The 15,266-nt window shown below is 37.8% G+C and overlaps 1 protein-coding gene across 3 annotated transcripts in view; it reads right to left on the bottom strand.

Moving 5' to 3' along the window:
• Window positions 1-15,266, bottom strand: part of FGF12 (fibroblast growth factor 12) — a 514,802-nt gene that overhangs the window by 195,247 nt on the left and 304,289 nt on the right. For all 3 annotated transcript variants that reach the window (XM_006762004.2, XM_006762003.2, XM_015562815.1), the window contains one exon: window positions 8,779-8,889. In XM_006762004.2, the coding sequence (XP_006762067.1) occupies window positions 8,779-8,889 (111 nt within the window). The remainder of the gene's footprint in view (window positions 1-8,778; window positions 8,890-15,266) is intronic.

Genomic DNA, 15,266 nt, shown 5'->3' with positions numbered 1-15,266 from the left:
CCCTTATGTCCTTGATAATTTTTCCAACTAACTATTTGGAGCATATTTCTGTTCATAGTTTAGCAATACAGACCTTCTGTTGGCTTTGGCTATATCTATGTACTTGTGACTAGTGATATCAAAATATCATATGTTTGGTATTATATAGAAGACATAACTAGATGACTAAATTTTCCAAATTTCCAATCAGATTCCTGAAACTCAGAGACCATTTTGAAATGTTTTTCTTTATGCTGAACTGATGGTGAATTTAGTGTATTCATAAAATCTGAAGAAACTGCATTTGTCTTTAAAACTGGTAGTTAGGAACTCAAAATATCAAAGGTCTAGAATTTAAAAAAATCTCAATAAATAAATTCCAAAGTAGTTAAATATTAAGTATAAAGATAAAACAATACAAAAACAAAACATGAAAAACAATTTTAAATAATCTCGGAATAAGTAAAGACTTTCTAAATAGGAAAAAAAGCTGAGGGCATAAGAGCATACTTTAAATAAAAAAATAAAATAAAGCATGGCATTTACAGATAAGAATGAAAAAAGTAAAAATATTTGCAACTCACATAACATAGAGCTGATTTTTAACATATAGACTTCTTACAAATGAAAATACAGATTTTTTTATAAAAACAGATATAAATAGACATTTTATAGAAAAGAAATGAAGCCCTAGCTGGTTTGGCTCAGTAGATAGAGCATTGGCCTGTGGACTGAAGGGTCCTGGGTTCGATTCCGGTCAAGGGCACAGGCCCAGGTTTCAGCCTCAATCCCCTATAGGGCATGCAGGAGGCAGCCAATCAATGATTCTCTTTCATCATTGATGTTTCTAGCTCTCTCTCCCTTTCCCTCCTCTCTGAAATCAATAAAAATATATTTTAAAAAAAGAAAAGAAATGTAGATGACTCTTAATATAGATGTACAGGTGCTCAACCTAACACAAGATAAAAAAATTAAAGTTTATGTTTTTAGGCAACAAAGAATCAAAATTTTGATAACACATTTTATAGACTAGAAGATAAAGAAATAAATGCTCTCTGTAAATTTGTATAACAAAGAGCAAATAGATTTCAAAATTATAAAAGCATATAAACCATAACTCAGCAATTTCACTTCTAAGAACCCATCCTATAAATACACTTGCACACGTCCAAAATAACTTATGCACAAGCATTGTTTGCAGTAGCAAAACATCAGAAAGAACTGAAATGTTCTTCAACAGGAAATCTGGCTAGAAAATTGCTCCATTCAAATATGTGCTAATATGGAAAAATCTTATTGATGTAACATATTGAGTTAAAAAGGCTGTGGAACAAGATATATACTGTGGAAGTATAGATAAATAGTACTATATATGTTGATAAATGCGTAGACTATACATGGAAGAAAACAAAGAAATGTGTCCTGATAAAAGAGAAGAGAGGGACAGAAAATTGCTTTTGACTGAGTCAGTGCCTTCTAGCTATAAAAACACACCCGCAAGTGAACCAAGTTGGGATTAATGACTCAAAGCAAAGAGGAAAAATACACAAATGGCAGAACTGGGATGGCTTAGTGAGAAGTTGTCAAAAAAAGGACTTATAGGACTTATTATGTGATTTTTAGGGAGGCTCCAAGAAATGTAGACTTACTCCTGTTGGAAGTCCTAAGGAAGTAATGTAACTTCAGGCAAACAATTAAACTCTCTCTCTCTCTCTCTCTCTCTCTCTCTCTCTCTCTCTCAAATCAATAAGCATGCCCTCTGGTGAGGATTAAAAAAAAAAGAATTTCAGAACTGAAGGAGACCTTAAAAACCACTGAATTCTGAGACCATCCCAACCACCACCATCTTCTTCCTCCTCCCACACCAAAATGGTTTTCTTGTAAAACCCTTTTACTTTACTAAAGCAAAACATTTTTAAAAAATTAAATAATCTTGGAATGAGTAAAGCCTTTTCTAAATAGAAAAAAAAAATGCTGAAGGCATAAGGGCGTATTTTAATAAAAAAATAAATGAAGAATGGATACAGTAAAAAGAGTATAATTATTTGCAGCTCACATAACAAAGGGTTGGTTTTTAAAATACCAGTTCCATATGCCAGTACAGCATCTGCTTGAATATCTGCAGTGTTACTCTTGTGCTAATTGATCAGGCAGTTCATTCCACATCAAATGGCTCTTAGTATTGTTCAGAGGGAAGGAGAACAATACATTTGGTTATAATATCTTAATTGTTTTCACCCCAGCACGTTTGACCTCTTCAAATGCATCTTCTCCTCTAGTATCCAGGGAGCAGAGTAATTACCTTTCTAATGTTATGTGAAATATCCCCATTAATACTCTCCAAACTGCAATTTTTGTGGGTTGGGTTTTTTGTTTTTTTGTACCAGTGTTCCCACATAGTTTTGCATCTTTTGTTGTCATTACATTTGCAGAGATTCTTATCTGGTACCGCTGACAAAGCCATGTGTTTTTTCACTCAATTGCATGTAATTAGTCTTTTCTTCAGGAACAAAAGAACAGGTGTCTTTATCTATTCTATGCGAGATACCATAGTAAGGTTCGTTGAGTCTAATGATGTCTAGTGACTCAAACAGCATAATTCTGACAGATGCTCATAGTAACAAGATTTTTAAAAACTAATTAAATGCTTTTACGCCTGCCCACACAAAGGGGAGAAAGAAAGGCATTTTAACATTTTAGCAGCTTATAATAATTTTCTATTAAAAGTTGAGTAAAAGTTAAATCTTTCTCTGATGTTTTAAATTCCCACTCAGAAAATATATAAATAAAAAGTATGTTTTCATTGAAAAATTTTCCAATGAAAATATTGGGGAGGGGTATCAGAAAAAACTATATTAGTCAAAAAACTAGTGAAATCTGAACAAAGCCTAAAGCTCAGTTAATAGTATTGTGCTAGTATTAATTATCTAGTTTGTTTTTTTTAATTATACTATTGTTACATAAATTAGTACTATTAGGGGAGCAGGATGACGAGGACACAGGAATTCCCTGTATTACTTTGTAATTGTTTTAAAGTCTAAATTTATTTCAAAAGGAAAAAATAAAAAATATTTGGCTAAGAAGAGTATTTTGCCAATGACCTAAATAAACTTTTGCATGTCTGCACAAGGAGACATTCATTCATTTGTTCCATTTATGTTGAGTATTTATTATATACTAGAGGCCTGGTGCACAAAATTTGTGCACAGGTAGGGTCCCTAGACCTGGCTGGCAATCAGGGACAATCAGGGCCTTCTGGTTGTTGGCCAGGACCTTCCTTCCGGCTGCCAGCAGAGGTCTCCCTTTGTTCCGCACTGCCCCCTGGTGGTCAGCCCATGCTATAGGGATTGATCAAACTCCTAGTCTCCCGGACGAACTCTCGAGGGGATACTTTGCGTATTAGGCTTTTATATATATTTGAGAGATCATTCTAGGTTCTAAAGCTATATCAAAGATGAAAGCAAAAATCTCTTTATTCATGAAACTAACATTCTCCTGGGAGGAAGATAAAAAATAAGCAAATACACAGCAACAATATATATGCCAGGTAGTCATTACAGCTATGAGTAGAGAAAAACAAGTAGGGTATCAGAATAAAGAAGGTCAAGGTGAGATGTATCATTTTATAAAGGATGATCAGGGAAGGTCGCTTTAACATCTATAAGAAATATTTTGGCAGCACTGTTTGTAATTGCCCTAAAATAGAAAAGATGATTATCCACAATAAAAGAGAATAGATAAATATATTGGGAATATTCATACAATGGGTTACTCTACAAAAATAAACAATATCAAGCAAATACATAACCATATATGCATCTCATAACCATAATATTGGGGAAAAATGACATAAGGTTTATGTACAGTAATGGTCGCACTTTTTAATAAAACATTTAAAAACATACAAAACAATACTTGATTTAAATATACATATATGAAAAACTGTATTTATAATACAGCATGGATGTAAAAACAATGCCAAATGCAGGATAGTTGTTATATCTGGTACTGAAAAAAAAAAAATAACAACAACAGGGCTCCATCAGAGACAACACAGACAGGTTGCAAACATCTTGATATTTTTAAGTAAGTTTTAAGCCAAGGGCTGGGTATCCAGTTGATTTAATCTTAGTCTTATTATTTTGTACATCTAAACTATTTTTAATACCAAAAATGTCAAAAATTGTGTGCAATATCTTAATAAAAAATAAGATATTTTAAATTTGTAAATTTATACAGGTTCTAAACGTATTTGACAAAGTGTACCATCCTCGATGTGGATGTGTGTGTATTATACACTAGAGGCCCAGTGGACAGATTTGTGTACTGGTTGGGTCCCTCTGCCTGGCCTGCACCCTCTCACAAACAGGGAGCCAGCCCTCAGGGGATGTGGTAGCGCACATGAAGCGGCAGGCGGCTGGGGAGGAGCCCGAGGCCAGGCTGAGCACTACACCGCTCCTGCTCATCCTGGCCCCAGTGCACCTGCTGCCACTGCTCCATAGCAGGGCTGCAGAGGTGGAAGAGGCTCACGCCACCACAGCTGCACTTGCCAGCCATGAATCCAGTGGCTGGCGCCCATCTGTCAGCTGAGTGGTGCTCCCAGTGTGGGAGTGCACTGAGCACAGGGGGCTGGTCCTGCATTGAGCATCTGCCCCCTGGTGGTCAATGCTTGTCATAGCAACCAGTCAACCAGTCATTTGGTCATTCATTAGTTCAGACACTTAGGCTTTTATATATACATTTATAGACTAGAGGCCCAGTGCACAAAATTCATGCAAGAATAGGCCTTCCTTTCCCTGTCTGCTGGCACCAGCTTCCCTCTAGCACCCGGTACCCGGGCTTCCCTCACAGCACCAGTTTTGTCTGGAAGGTCATCCAGAAGGATGTCTGGTCTAATTAGCATATTACACTTTTATTATTATAGATAATGCCATTATGTGCATATATATATATGTGTGTGTGTATATATATATGTTTTTTATTATATGTATAAGGTGGAGCAAAAGTAGGTTTACAGTTGTGAGTATAGAAAATGCAGGGTTTATTCTTTTTTATTATTTATTAATTACTGTATTATTTTGCATACAAACAACTGTAAGTCTACTTTGGTCCCAGCCTGCATATAAGTATTTGAGTATAACGTATGTGTGTAGGCATGTATTTACACTAGCCATTGAACCAGCATCAACAGAGAAAGTACTTGCAATTATTTTTCTAGCAAGACTGAAGAAAGGATTTGTCTTAGCTGAGCCCACACTTTCATCCGGCCCTTCTACCTCTATCCCATGATAAATCACATGCATCCACAGGGCAACTATCTGAGTTTCAGTTGCATCATATGGAATTGACTATGGTTACCTGACTTTCTTGGGGATTGAATCTATCAATTTCTAATTCTTTTTAAATATATTTTATTGATTTTTTACAGAGAGGAAGGGAGAGGGAGAGATAGTTAAAACATCAGTGAATGAGAAACATCGATCAGCTGCCTCCTGCACACCCCCTACTGGGGATGTGCCCGCAGCCAAAGTACATGCCCTTGACCGGAATCGAACCTGGGACCCTTCAGTCCACAGGCCGATGCTCTATCCACTGAGCCAAACTGGTTAGGGCAATTTCTAATTTTTTAATATTTTTTCTTAAAGGCGGGATGGAAAGTGCTGAGAGAGGATGTTAATGTTACCTTCTCTGGTCACCTCATTTCATAGAAAAATAAACTGAGATCAAGGGATACCTCAGAGATAGAATGGGTGACACAGCTTAGTGATCTCCCTGATTCTTTCCATCTATACTTGTTGCTTGCTTTACTAAATCCACTTTCTTGTACAGATGCAATAAACGGAAATCCTACTTGGAGAGTGAACCATCCTCATTCTTCTGTCCTCAGTTGAAAATGTGAATCATTTAAAGAATGCATCCCCACAACAAACCAACAATGCAAACCACAATAAGCTAATCAACTACTTTGAAGAAAACTGGAATTGAATTCTTTATAATAAGATTTTTTCTTTACTGTAATTCATATTTTGTAATGTATAATATGAAGTGAACAAAGAATAATTTGGAAGGGGTGGACAAGAGCATTTTCACACTTTAGGCATTGTAGATCTTTCCTCAAATCTTTATTTTTAATTGAAAATATACATCATCATAAAATATCAGCCTTCTTAGATTACCTTATGCAATTTATGTTTTGGTAGATTGTCAGTCTCATCACAAAACCATATCCATCAGAAGACAAATTCAATTGGACATATATTTAATTAAAAATTAAAAATTAAATATATTTACTATATACTCAAAAGAAAAATTCTAGTAGTGAATACAGATAAAGTTTAGAAAAGAATATGGCAACCCACATAATTTTAGAACGCAAATTTTCCTCAGTGTATGCATATCATTATGCAGAAAATGAAAGGCATGATACAGTGAGCATCCTTATGCTAAGGTTTATATTCAAAATATTTCCAAAATTAAAATATACTTTATTAAAACTTGATGATTTTGTTGAATTACTACACTTATCAACTCTAAGGTTGAATTAGTTAAAAATGATTTCCAAGGATATTATTAACTAGAGGCCCAGTGCACAAACTTGTGCACAGGAGGGGGGCGTCCCCTCAGCCCAGCCTGCACCCTCTCACAATCTGGGACTGCTGGTTCCTAACCACTCGCCTACCTATCTCCCTGATCACTCCTAACCACTCTACCTGCATGCCTCATCGTCCCTAACCACTCACCTGCCTGCCTGATCGCCCCAACCCCTCTGCCTGCCTGCCTGATCTCCCCTAACCACCTTTGCCTGCCTGCCTGATGCCCCAAACCACTAGCCTGCCTGCCTGATCACCCCTAACCATTCACCTGCCTGTCTGATTACCCCTAACGGCCTCTGACTGCCTGCCTGATCACCCCTAACTCTTCTGCCTGCCTGCCTGATTGCCCCAACCGCCTCTGCCTTGGCCCCCACCACCGCAGCTTCCTCTGGAATGATGTCCAGAAAGTTGTTCAGCTATCTGGCCTAATTAGCATATTGTACTTTTATTATTATAGACTAGAGGCCCAGTGCATGAAAGTCGTGCATGGGGGTGGGGGGTGGGGAGTCCCTCAGCCCAGTCTGCACACTCTCCAATCCAGGACCCCTTAGGGGATGTCTGACTACCTCTCGCAATCCGAGACTGCTGGCTCCTAACTGCTTGCCTGCCTGCCTACCTAATCGACACCAACCTCCTCTGCCTACCTGCCTGATCGCCCCTAACTGCTCCCCTGCTGGCCTGATTGCCCCTAACTACCTCTGCCTTGCCCCGCACCTGGGACCCAGGATTCCCTCCTCCAGCTGGTTGTAGGCACCCAGGACCAGGGCTTCCCTCCCTCTGGCCAGTCGCAGGCACCCAGGAGCTGGGCCAGCTTCACCTGGGCCAGCCGTAGCCACAAGGGACCATGGGTGGGTGGCTTTGCCTATACCGCAGCCACAGGCACCCAGGACCACTGGGCAGGCAGCTAGTCCCTCTCCCAGGCTGCAAGGCACAGCTGCTGGTGCCTGGGACCAGTGGGACCATGGGGTGTGCAGATTGTCCCTCTCCCAGGCCACAGGCGCAGGCGTAGTTGTTAGCGCCAGGGACTGCAGGGTATATAGCTTGTCTCTCTCCTGGGCCACAGTTTGGCTGGTCTCCATTCCTCCTCATGAGCTCATTTGTGCCTTGCTGGTCCCCATTCCTCTCTTGCGAGCTCATTTGTGCCTGGCTGGTCCCCATTCCTCTCTCCCCAGTGTTGAGTGTCTGAGCCATTACAGCATGACGGCATGAGGGTGTGACAACCATTTGCATAGTCGCTCTTTATTATATAGGATAATATTTTAATATCTGGAATTTTATATAAAATATAAACGAAGTTTCAGGCCTACCAATATTAATTATCTTATTATCACATATACTATAAATCATAATGTTATTTTAATATATTTAACCCTCTGTAGTCCAATGTTATTTTTGGAATTCAAACAGTCTGGTCCAAATTAATTGACAGGATTGAATGTTGAACTTTTTATGTTCTTATTGCTCGACGTTGAACCTGCTCCTAGCGCCTGGTCTGTCGAGTCAGCCTCGAGGTTGGACCGAAAAGGGTTAATATATATTTTCTCAATCCAAATAAAATAACATGTAATATACATATGCATCCAATGTTTATCTTAAGATGTAATTTTGGGCCGAAACTGGTTTGGCTCAGTGGATAGAGCGTTGGCCTGCGGACTGAAGGGTCCCGGGTTCGATTCCGGTCAAGGGCATGTACCTGGGTTGCGGGCACATCCCCGGTGGGGGATGTGCAGGAGGCAGCTAATCGATGTTTCTCTCTCATCGATGTTTCTGACTCTCTATCTCTCTCTCTTCCTCTCTATCAATAAAATATATTTTAAAAAAAAAAAGAAGTAATTTTGGTCTGCCTGAAATGATGTTCTAAGAATTATTTTAACATGTTTACTATTTAGTTCTAGGATTGAAAACACTGTCTTGTGTTGTAAAGTCTGACTTGTTTCTATGAATACTTATCATCCTGACTACAAACACTGGGATGGAAGGAAAACTAGTTGGAACTCCTCCAGGCCTCCTAACTTCTCATTCAATACATAACATTTCTCCCTTATTGTCTCTTTGCTATAGGGAATCAGAGCAAGAAAAATAAAGGAAAATACACCCGTTTACTTGTAGGTAAATAGTTCAAAGGCAGCCCAGTCATGCTTTGAGACTATAATACTGGGCTATACATTTCATTGTGATTGGATTGCAACAATCTAATGTTCCTTACTGTAGTCGCTGTTTTCGTCCTTGGTCCCGTCAATGGTACCATCTGGGTGCATCTGCAGGAAATATCCCTGCTGGCTGAATAACCTTGTCACAATTCCTTTCAGCTGGGGTTCTGCAAAACAAAAAGAAATGATTATTCAAATTGGTATTTTGTTTATAAAATGCTCAATTGAAAATTGCCAGAAACATTTTCTAAGTAAATGCATAAATGCCAAAGGCTTCAATATTAAAGTAAGTATTTGGAAAGGGAGCATTTCAGGAACATATCTTCACTTTTTATTCCTTCTAGAGGCAGGACCATAATACTATGCAGCAATAAACCAAATGTAAATAAATAAAAGTTAATTATGATTAGCAAAATACAGAGGCATACTCAAAAGTGAATTACTTCTCTCTCCCATGCATCTAGTGTCTGACTGCAAGTTTATGTTCCCATTCCAGAATCACTGTTTAGTGATTCTGGAACTACAGCTGCCACTGTAGTTCTTAAACTTCCAGCAGTAATAATTGGCTCCTGGAAGACCTCGGTTTCTGCTGAATGTCAACTATACATCAGAAACTCCTAGGTTTTGAAATGCTGGCTAAGTTCAACCATAAAGAATGGCTTGGATGAGAACAATAGGAAAGAGCAAAACCCATGGCCATGAGTTGTCACAGGAGAGTATGTGGAAACAGATTTCACCTTCAGTAAATACATGACCAGAGTGGAGACCCAGGACTACAGTCATTTTTCCAGCCCCAAAATAAATGAATTTGTGCATATTTCTTTAATTATTTCAAACTTGAAGTGGTTGGTCCTCACTTTTAAAAACTCCCTACCTATGAATAGCATCAAACTGAACTTTGTAAACCACATTTGGATTTTTGTACATCCCCTAAAATAAATATTTAATGCTTCTTGTTGTGGTGCTGGCTGCCAGCAACAATCCATTTTCTATAGCATCACCACCATCTTTATCTCTACTTCAGTGCTGAGCAAAAATTAGACTATTCTAGTGCATTTGTAGCCCTAATTATTTCATAAAAATAAGAACAAAAAGTTCTGCTTCTCAAGGCAAAGACAGAAAATATATGATTGAGGCAAAGATAGAAAACATATGATTGCTGAATTGGAAACATGTTATCCTCAAAGGGACAATCATCGAATTTCAACTGACAATCAACTTCATTCCTTCACCCACTTTTTCAACCAATATTCACTCTGAATCTCTTTTTTGTCATGAAATATGCTAGGCACTGTGTGTTAAACTGGACATATTTATTCACATTCAGGTCTAAATAAGAATTCTAGTCAAGGATTCAATGAATTTAACTCTTTGGGAATAGATCTGTTCCGTATAGCATTTGTCTATGATTACACTTCTGCACATATGACTTGGTCACACATATTTGGGGAAATGAGGCAATGCCTATATAAACATGTCCTGTTCAAAGCAATCCTAAGAATCAGAAGAAATGCCTAAAAATTTGGAAATGAGGAAGGAGGGCCAAAAAAAAAAAAAAGAACTGAACTGAAAATTTGCCATACTGATTTATAACTATATCTTTGTAAGTTAAATTTATTTAATTTTTGGACCATAATTTCCTCATCAATAATATCTAAAAGTTAAAGTAAGTGAACTTTAGGTCCCTCCTGTCTCTATTGACTGTGTGCATTAGAATCCTCCGCCCTGAGTGGTGGCAGAAATCAAGAAATGCGTGCATCTTCAATGTGTTGCTTCCAAGGGCCCTACCCAATCTGACATACTAGGGACATCTTGGAAGAGCATGGAGCTAGCTAACCTCACTACAAAAAAAAACATCATCCTGAACCCCGATTCCATCTATCATATCTTACCAACCTTTCCAGGCTCAGTTCAAGATCACCTCCTCACTGAAGACTTGGAGACCATAAGTGAGAATCACTCTCATAACCAGAGGAAGTGAAAGGATACATGTCCCTCAGCTATGAAGCAAACCGATTGCCAGGCAGGCCCTGCTGTGGCACACTTAGCAGTCAGAAGACCCAGCTTTGAACCACAATTGCCAAGTGGGCCTAAGCAAGTCATTTAACATCTAAGCACCAGTTCTCACATCTGTATGTGAGAAAAATAATTCATATTCTAACTACAGTCATTGAGAATTTCAAATTAATAAACATATGTGGTAGTATGAACTGAAAAAAACACATAAGAGTATAAATACAAATGAAGGTCTAATTTTTCAACCATCAAGATCAAAGAAGCAGTGTGAGATAAAAGGACTATTCTGTGAACAGACTCTGTTTTCTGATTTCTGTTTTAATAAAACAGTAATTGAGTTTGTAAAGTCATTAAAGTAAACAGAAAGCTAAAAGTAGAGGCTATAAAATGATAGAAGGAAAGGGACAACTCTTATAATTCATATTTTCTTCCTATTCAGCATGATACGGTCACTTTAAGAACTCATGTTTTTGTTGGTTATGAGATGTATGGCAGCTGAGTCATTAATGCCTGAATATGATTGTTTATTTCATAATCCTCTTTTGTAGCTGTAACTAAACACGTCTTTTGCTATAGTGAAACTATCCACATCCCACCCCCACCGTTGGGGCCCTGGGAATTCAGGTTGCTTACTCCTGTTCAAGATAATGAGCATTGGGCTTTTATACCATCCCCCAGTGCTCAAGAGCAGAGCCAGAACAAACTCCAAGTTTGAGTTTTAATTATGTGATGATCTATGAAAGTGAATGTCTTGTACTATAGATGTTTCAAAGGCGGGCTGACCATCCATTGAACAAATGTCCTGAACCTAAGATGTGTCATAGAAAACAGTATCACCTACCTGACAGGTCTGTATCTGTATTACCTCTTATTACCATCTATCAAACCCTACCAACCGTTCTAAGTTCAGCTCAAGATCACCTTTTCTATAAAGGCATGGTGATCATAACTGAGGATCACTTTTATAATTGGGGGGATATGTTTTGTTGTATTTTAAAGAAAGGATGTCAAAAGTGAGGCCATTTTTTGGCACATCTAGTATGCTGGATGCACTCACCAAACATGCTTTTTAATTGTCAAATTATTCATAGGGGTCTAATAGATTAATAAAACCTGGTTGTCCTCAGAGAGCACCCAAAGTAATGCATGAAACACATGGATATATAATACTAGAGTGGGATAGGTGTTACATAATGGATAGAAGCAGTGTGACATGATCGCACCAAGGAGCAAGGGAATAATTCTGTCTCGAGGTTGGATGAAGGCACCTCATCTGTCATTAAAAAAGTGAGTAGAATTATCACAGGCCAAAAAAGAAAAGAGAGAGAGAGAGGGAGGGAGAGAGAGAGAGAGAGAGAGAGGAAAGACATTTCAGACATTTAAAAAATGGAGGGAGGCAAAAAGCAGCATGGTAGACTCTGGGAAAGATGCAGAGTCTGGAATAGGCATAATATATGGCAGAGGTTCTCAAATGCTTACATGCAGGTAGAGTGACTGTTCTCAACAAATGTTCACCGGTCAATAGTGAAATAAGATAAATAGGCTCAATGGAATACATTTTTTATTAAGCTTTTTTTTTAAATTTATGAGTCTCTTGATTCTAAGACTATGCTTTTCCATTACTTTTTTTTTGTTGTTTTATTCATTGATGACTATATTATCATAAGGAGGGGGTTGATTTGTTATCTTTTGTACTCTGAAATGATGTAGCAAATACTGTTAGCTTTTCTCCCAAATTAATTTCCTCTTTTTTTTAGGCACCCAGCTCGACCATATGTCCCAGCCTCCTTTGCAGATAGGTTTGGCAGATGCATGAGTGTCATATGGAATGTAAGTGAAAGTTATGTGTGTCTTTTTCAGGCCATGGATTTTAAAAGCAAATATTCTTCTCCAAATTTTCTCTCTTTTAACACTGCCTGGATTTAGATGAGAAAGCTGTAAGGGATGTAGCAAAATAGAAGAATTCTGAGCCCCTGAAAAACTGGTGGAGAAAAGATAGCCATCATAAATACCCACATCGAATAGTTAGGTGAATAAGAAATAAACCTTGTCTGATTGTACACAGGGATTTCCTTCCAATATTGAAAGGGGGGGGAGTGGTGGGGAGTAGCTTTACAGTGGAAAAATCTGACAAATAAAAACACTACCTCAGTCACGTAATTGAGGTTAACATGAACAGTCATAAATCATGTTGACAGTATGTACCCTTGATATGATGTGATGAGAAGGACACTTTATCTCTATGATGTCCCTTCTAAAATCTCATAACCTTTGTCTAACATCAAACAAATTCCAATTGAAGGAATTTCTAAAATGTACCTGATCAGTACCCCTCCAAACTGTCAAGATTATCAAGAATAAGGAAAGTCTGAGAAATTGTCACAGCCAAGAGTAGATTAAGAAAGCATGTTAATGTGGTATTCTGGATGGGAATCCTCATACTAGAAGAAAAAAAAATAGGTAAAAATTAAGGAAATCTGAATGAAGTATGGACCACATCAAACAAACAAACAAACAAAACTTTGCACAGTAAAAATCATCAACAAATCAAAAGCACAACCTACTGAATGAAAGAAGATATTCACCAATGATACATCTCATACGGGGTTAATATCTGAAATTCATAAAGAACTCATACAACTCAACATCAAAAATCAAACAATCCAATTTAATAAATGGGCAGATGACCTGAATAGACAATTCTCTAAAGAAGACCTACAGATGTGGCCATATGAAAAACACATGGAAGATGCTCAACATCACTAATCATCAGAGAAATGCAAATTGAAACCACAATGAATATCACCTTACATCTATCAGAATGGCTATCATCAATAAATCAACAAGCAATAAGTGTTAGCTGGAGCATGTAAAGAAAAGAAATCCTCCTGCACTGTTGGTAGGATTGCAAATTGAAGGTTCCTCGAAATATTAAAAATAGAATTACCTTAAGACCCACAATTCCACTTCTGGGTATATATATATTAAAAAAAAAACTTCAAAACATTAATTTGAGAAGATATATGCTCCCCTATGTTCATTGCAGCATTGTTTAAAATAGCCACAATATGGAAGCAACCCAAGTGTCCATCAATAGATGAATAGATAAAGAAGTGGTTCATAGAATATTACTTGGCCATGAACAAGAATGAAATCTCACCATTTGGGACAGCATGAATGGACCTAGAGAGTATTATGCTAAGTGAAATAAGTCAAAAAGATAAAGACAATTGACTTTGGGTGGTGTGTATATGGTTCAATATACAGATCTTGTAACATAGAAACCCATACCTAAAACCTATATGTTGACCAATGTCACCCCAATAAATTTAATAAAAAAAGATAAAGACAAATAACATATTAAATTTGCAAAAAGGAATGGTAACACTAGAGTAGTCTAGAAAGGGTGCTTGGCACCAAGAAAGCTCATTTTTCATCATCACAGCTAACTGGTTCAATTCCAATAAACATAGAAGCAGGGAAAACATTCCCACATGCAAAGCTGTCATGGAAGGAATGCAGAGAATATAGAAACCCATATTCACATTTGTGAAGAGTGACTTATTAAGGAGTGATGCTGGGTTTTTGTCGTTGTTGTTGTTTTTAAACAATTATTCAACCAAATGAACAATGGCTCTCAAAACAATCATCTTGGAAAATGACTTATCATGGGCTGTAAAGTACAGCCTAGGAAATATAGTCAATAATATTTTAATAACTATCTATAGTGCCAGTTGGATACTATAATTATCTGGGTGATCACTTCATCTATACTAATAATAGAGGAATATGCAAATTGGTTGGGACACCCTCACACAACAACCGGACAGTAGGCTGCGTGGTGCTACCATGCCAGCAGCGGGGGCAGGAAGGGGCAACAAGGCCAGCAGAGGAGAGCAGTGAAGGGTGACCAGGCCAGCACAGGGGAGGTGGGTGGTGTGTATATGGTTCAATATACAGATCTTGTAACATAGAAACCCATACCTAAAACCTATATGTTGACCAATGTCACCCCAATAAATTTAATAAAAAAAGATAAAGACAAATAACATATTATTTCACTCATATGTGGCATTTAAAGAACAAAATAAACAAAACAGAAACAGACTAATAGATACAGAAAACACAATGATGGTTGTCACATGGGAGGGGTACTGGGAGCTGGATGAAAAATGTGAAGTGATTAAGAAGTACAAATTGGGCCTGGCCATTGTGTCTCAGTGGTTGAGCATCAACCTATGAACCAATTGATGATAATTCTTCCTCATTGCTGCTGACTCAAGGGTCCCAGGTTCGATTCCGGTCAAGGGCATGTACCTTGGTTGCGGGCACATCCCCAGAAGGGGGTGTGCAGGAGGCAACTGATCGATGTTACTCTCTCATCCATGTTTCTAACTCTCTATCCCTCTTCCTTCCTCTCTGTAAAAAATTAATAAAATATATATTTTTAAAAGAATTCATATTCATCGCTGCTTCTGCTCAGGATGATAGAGCAATTTCAACAAAATGTTTGAATTCAAAGTTACTT

Source organism: Myotis davidii, unplaced genomic scaffold, assembly GCF_000327345.1.
Source record: "Myotis davidii unplaced genomic scaffold, ASM32734v1 scaffold557, whole genome shotgun sequence".
Lineage (NCBI taxonomy): Eukaryota > Metazoa > Chordata > Mammalia > Chiroptera > Vespertilionidae > Myotis > Myotis davidii.
The sequence above is the reverse complement of the archived record's forward strand: the minus strand, read 5'-3'. Positions and strand labels throughout refer to the sequence as shown.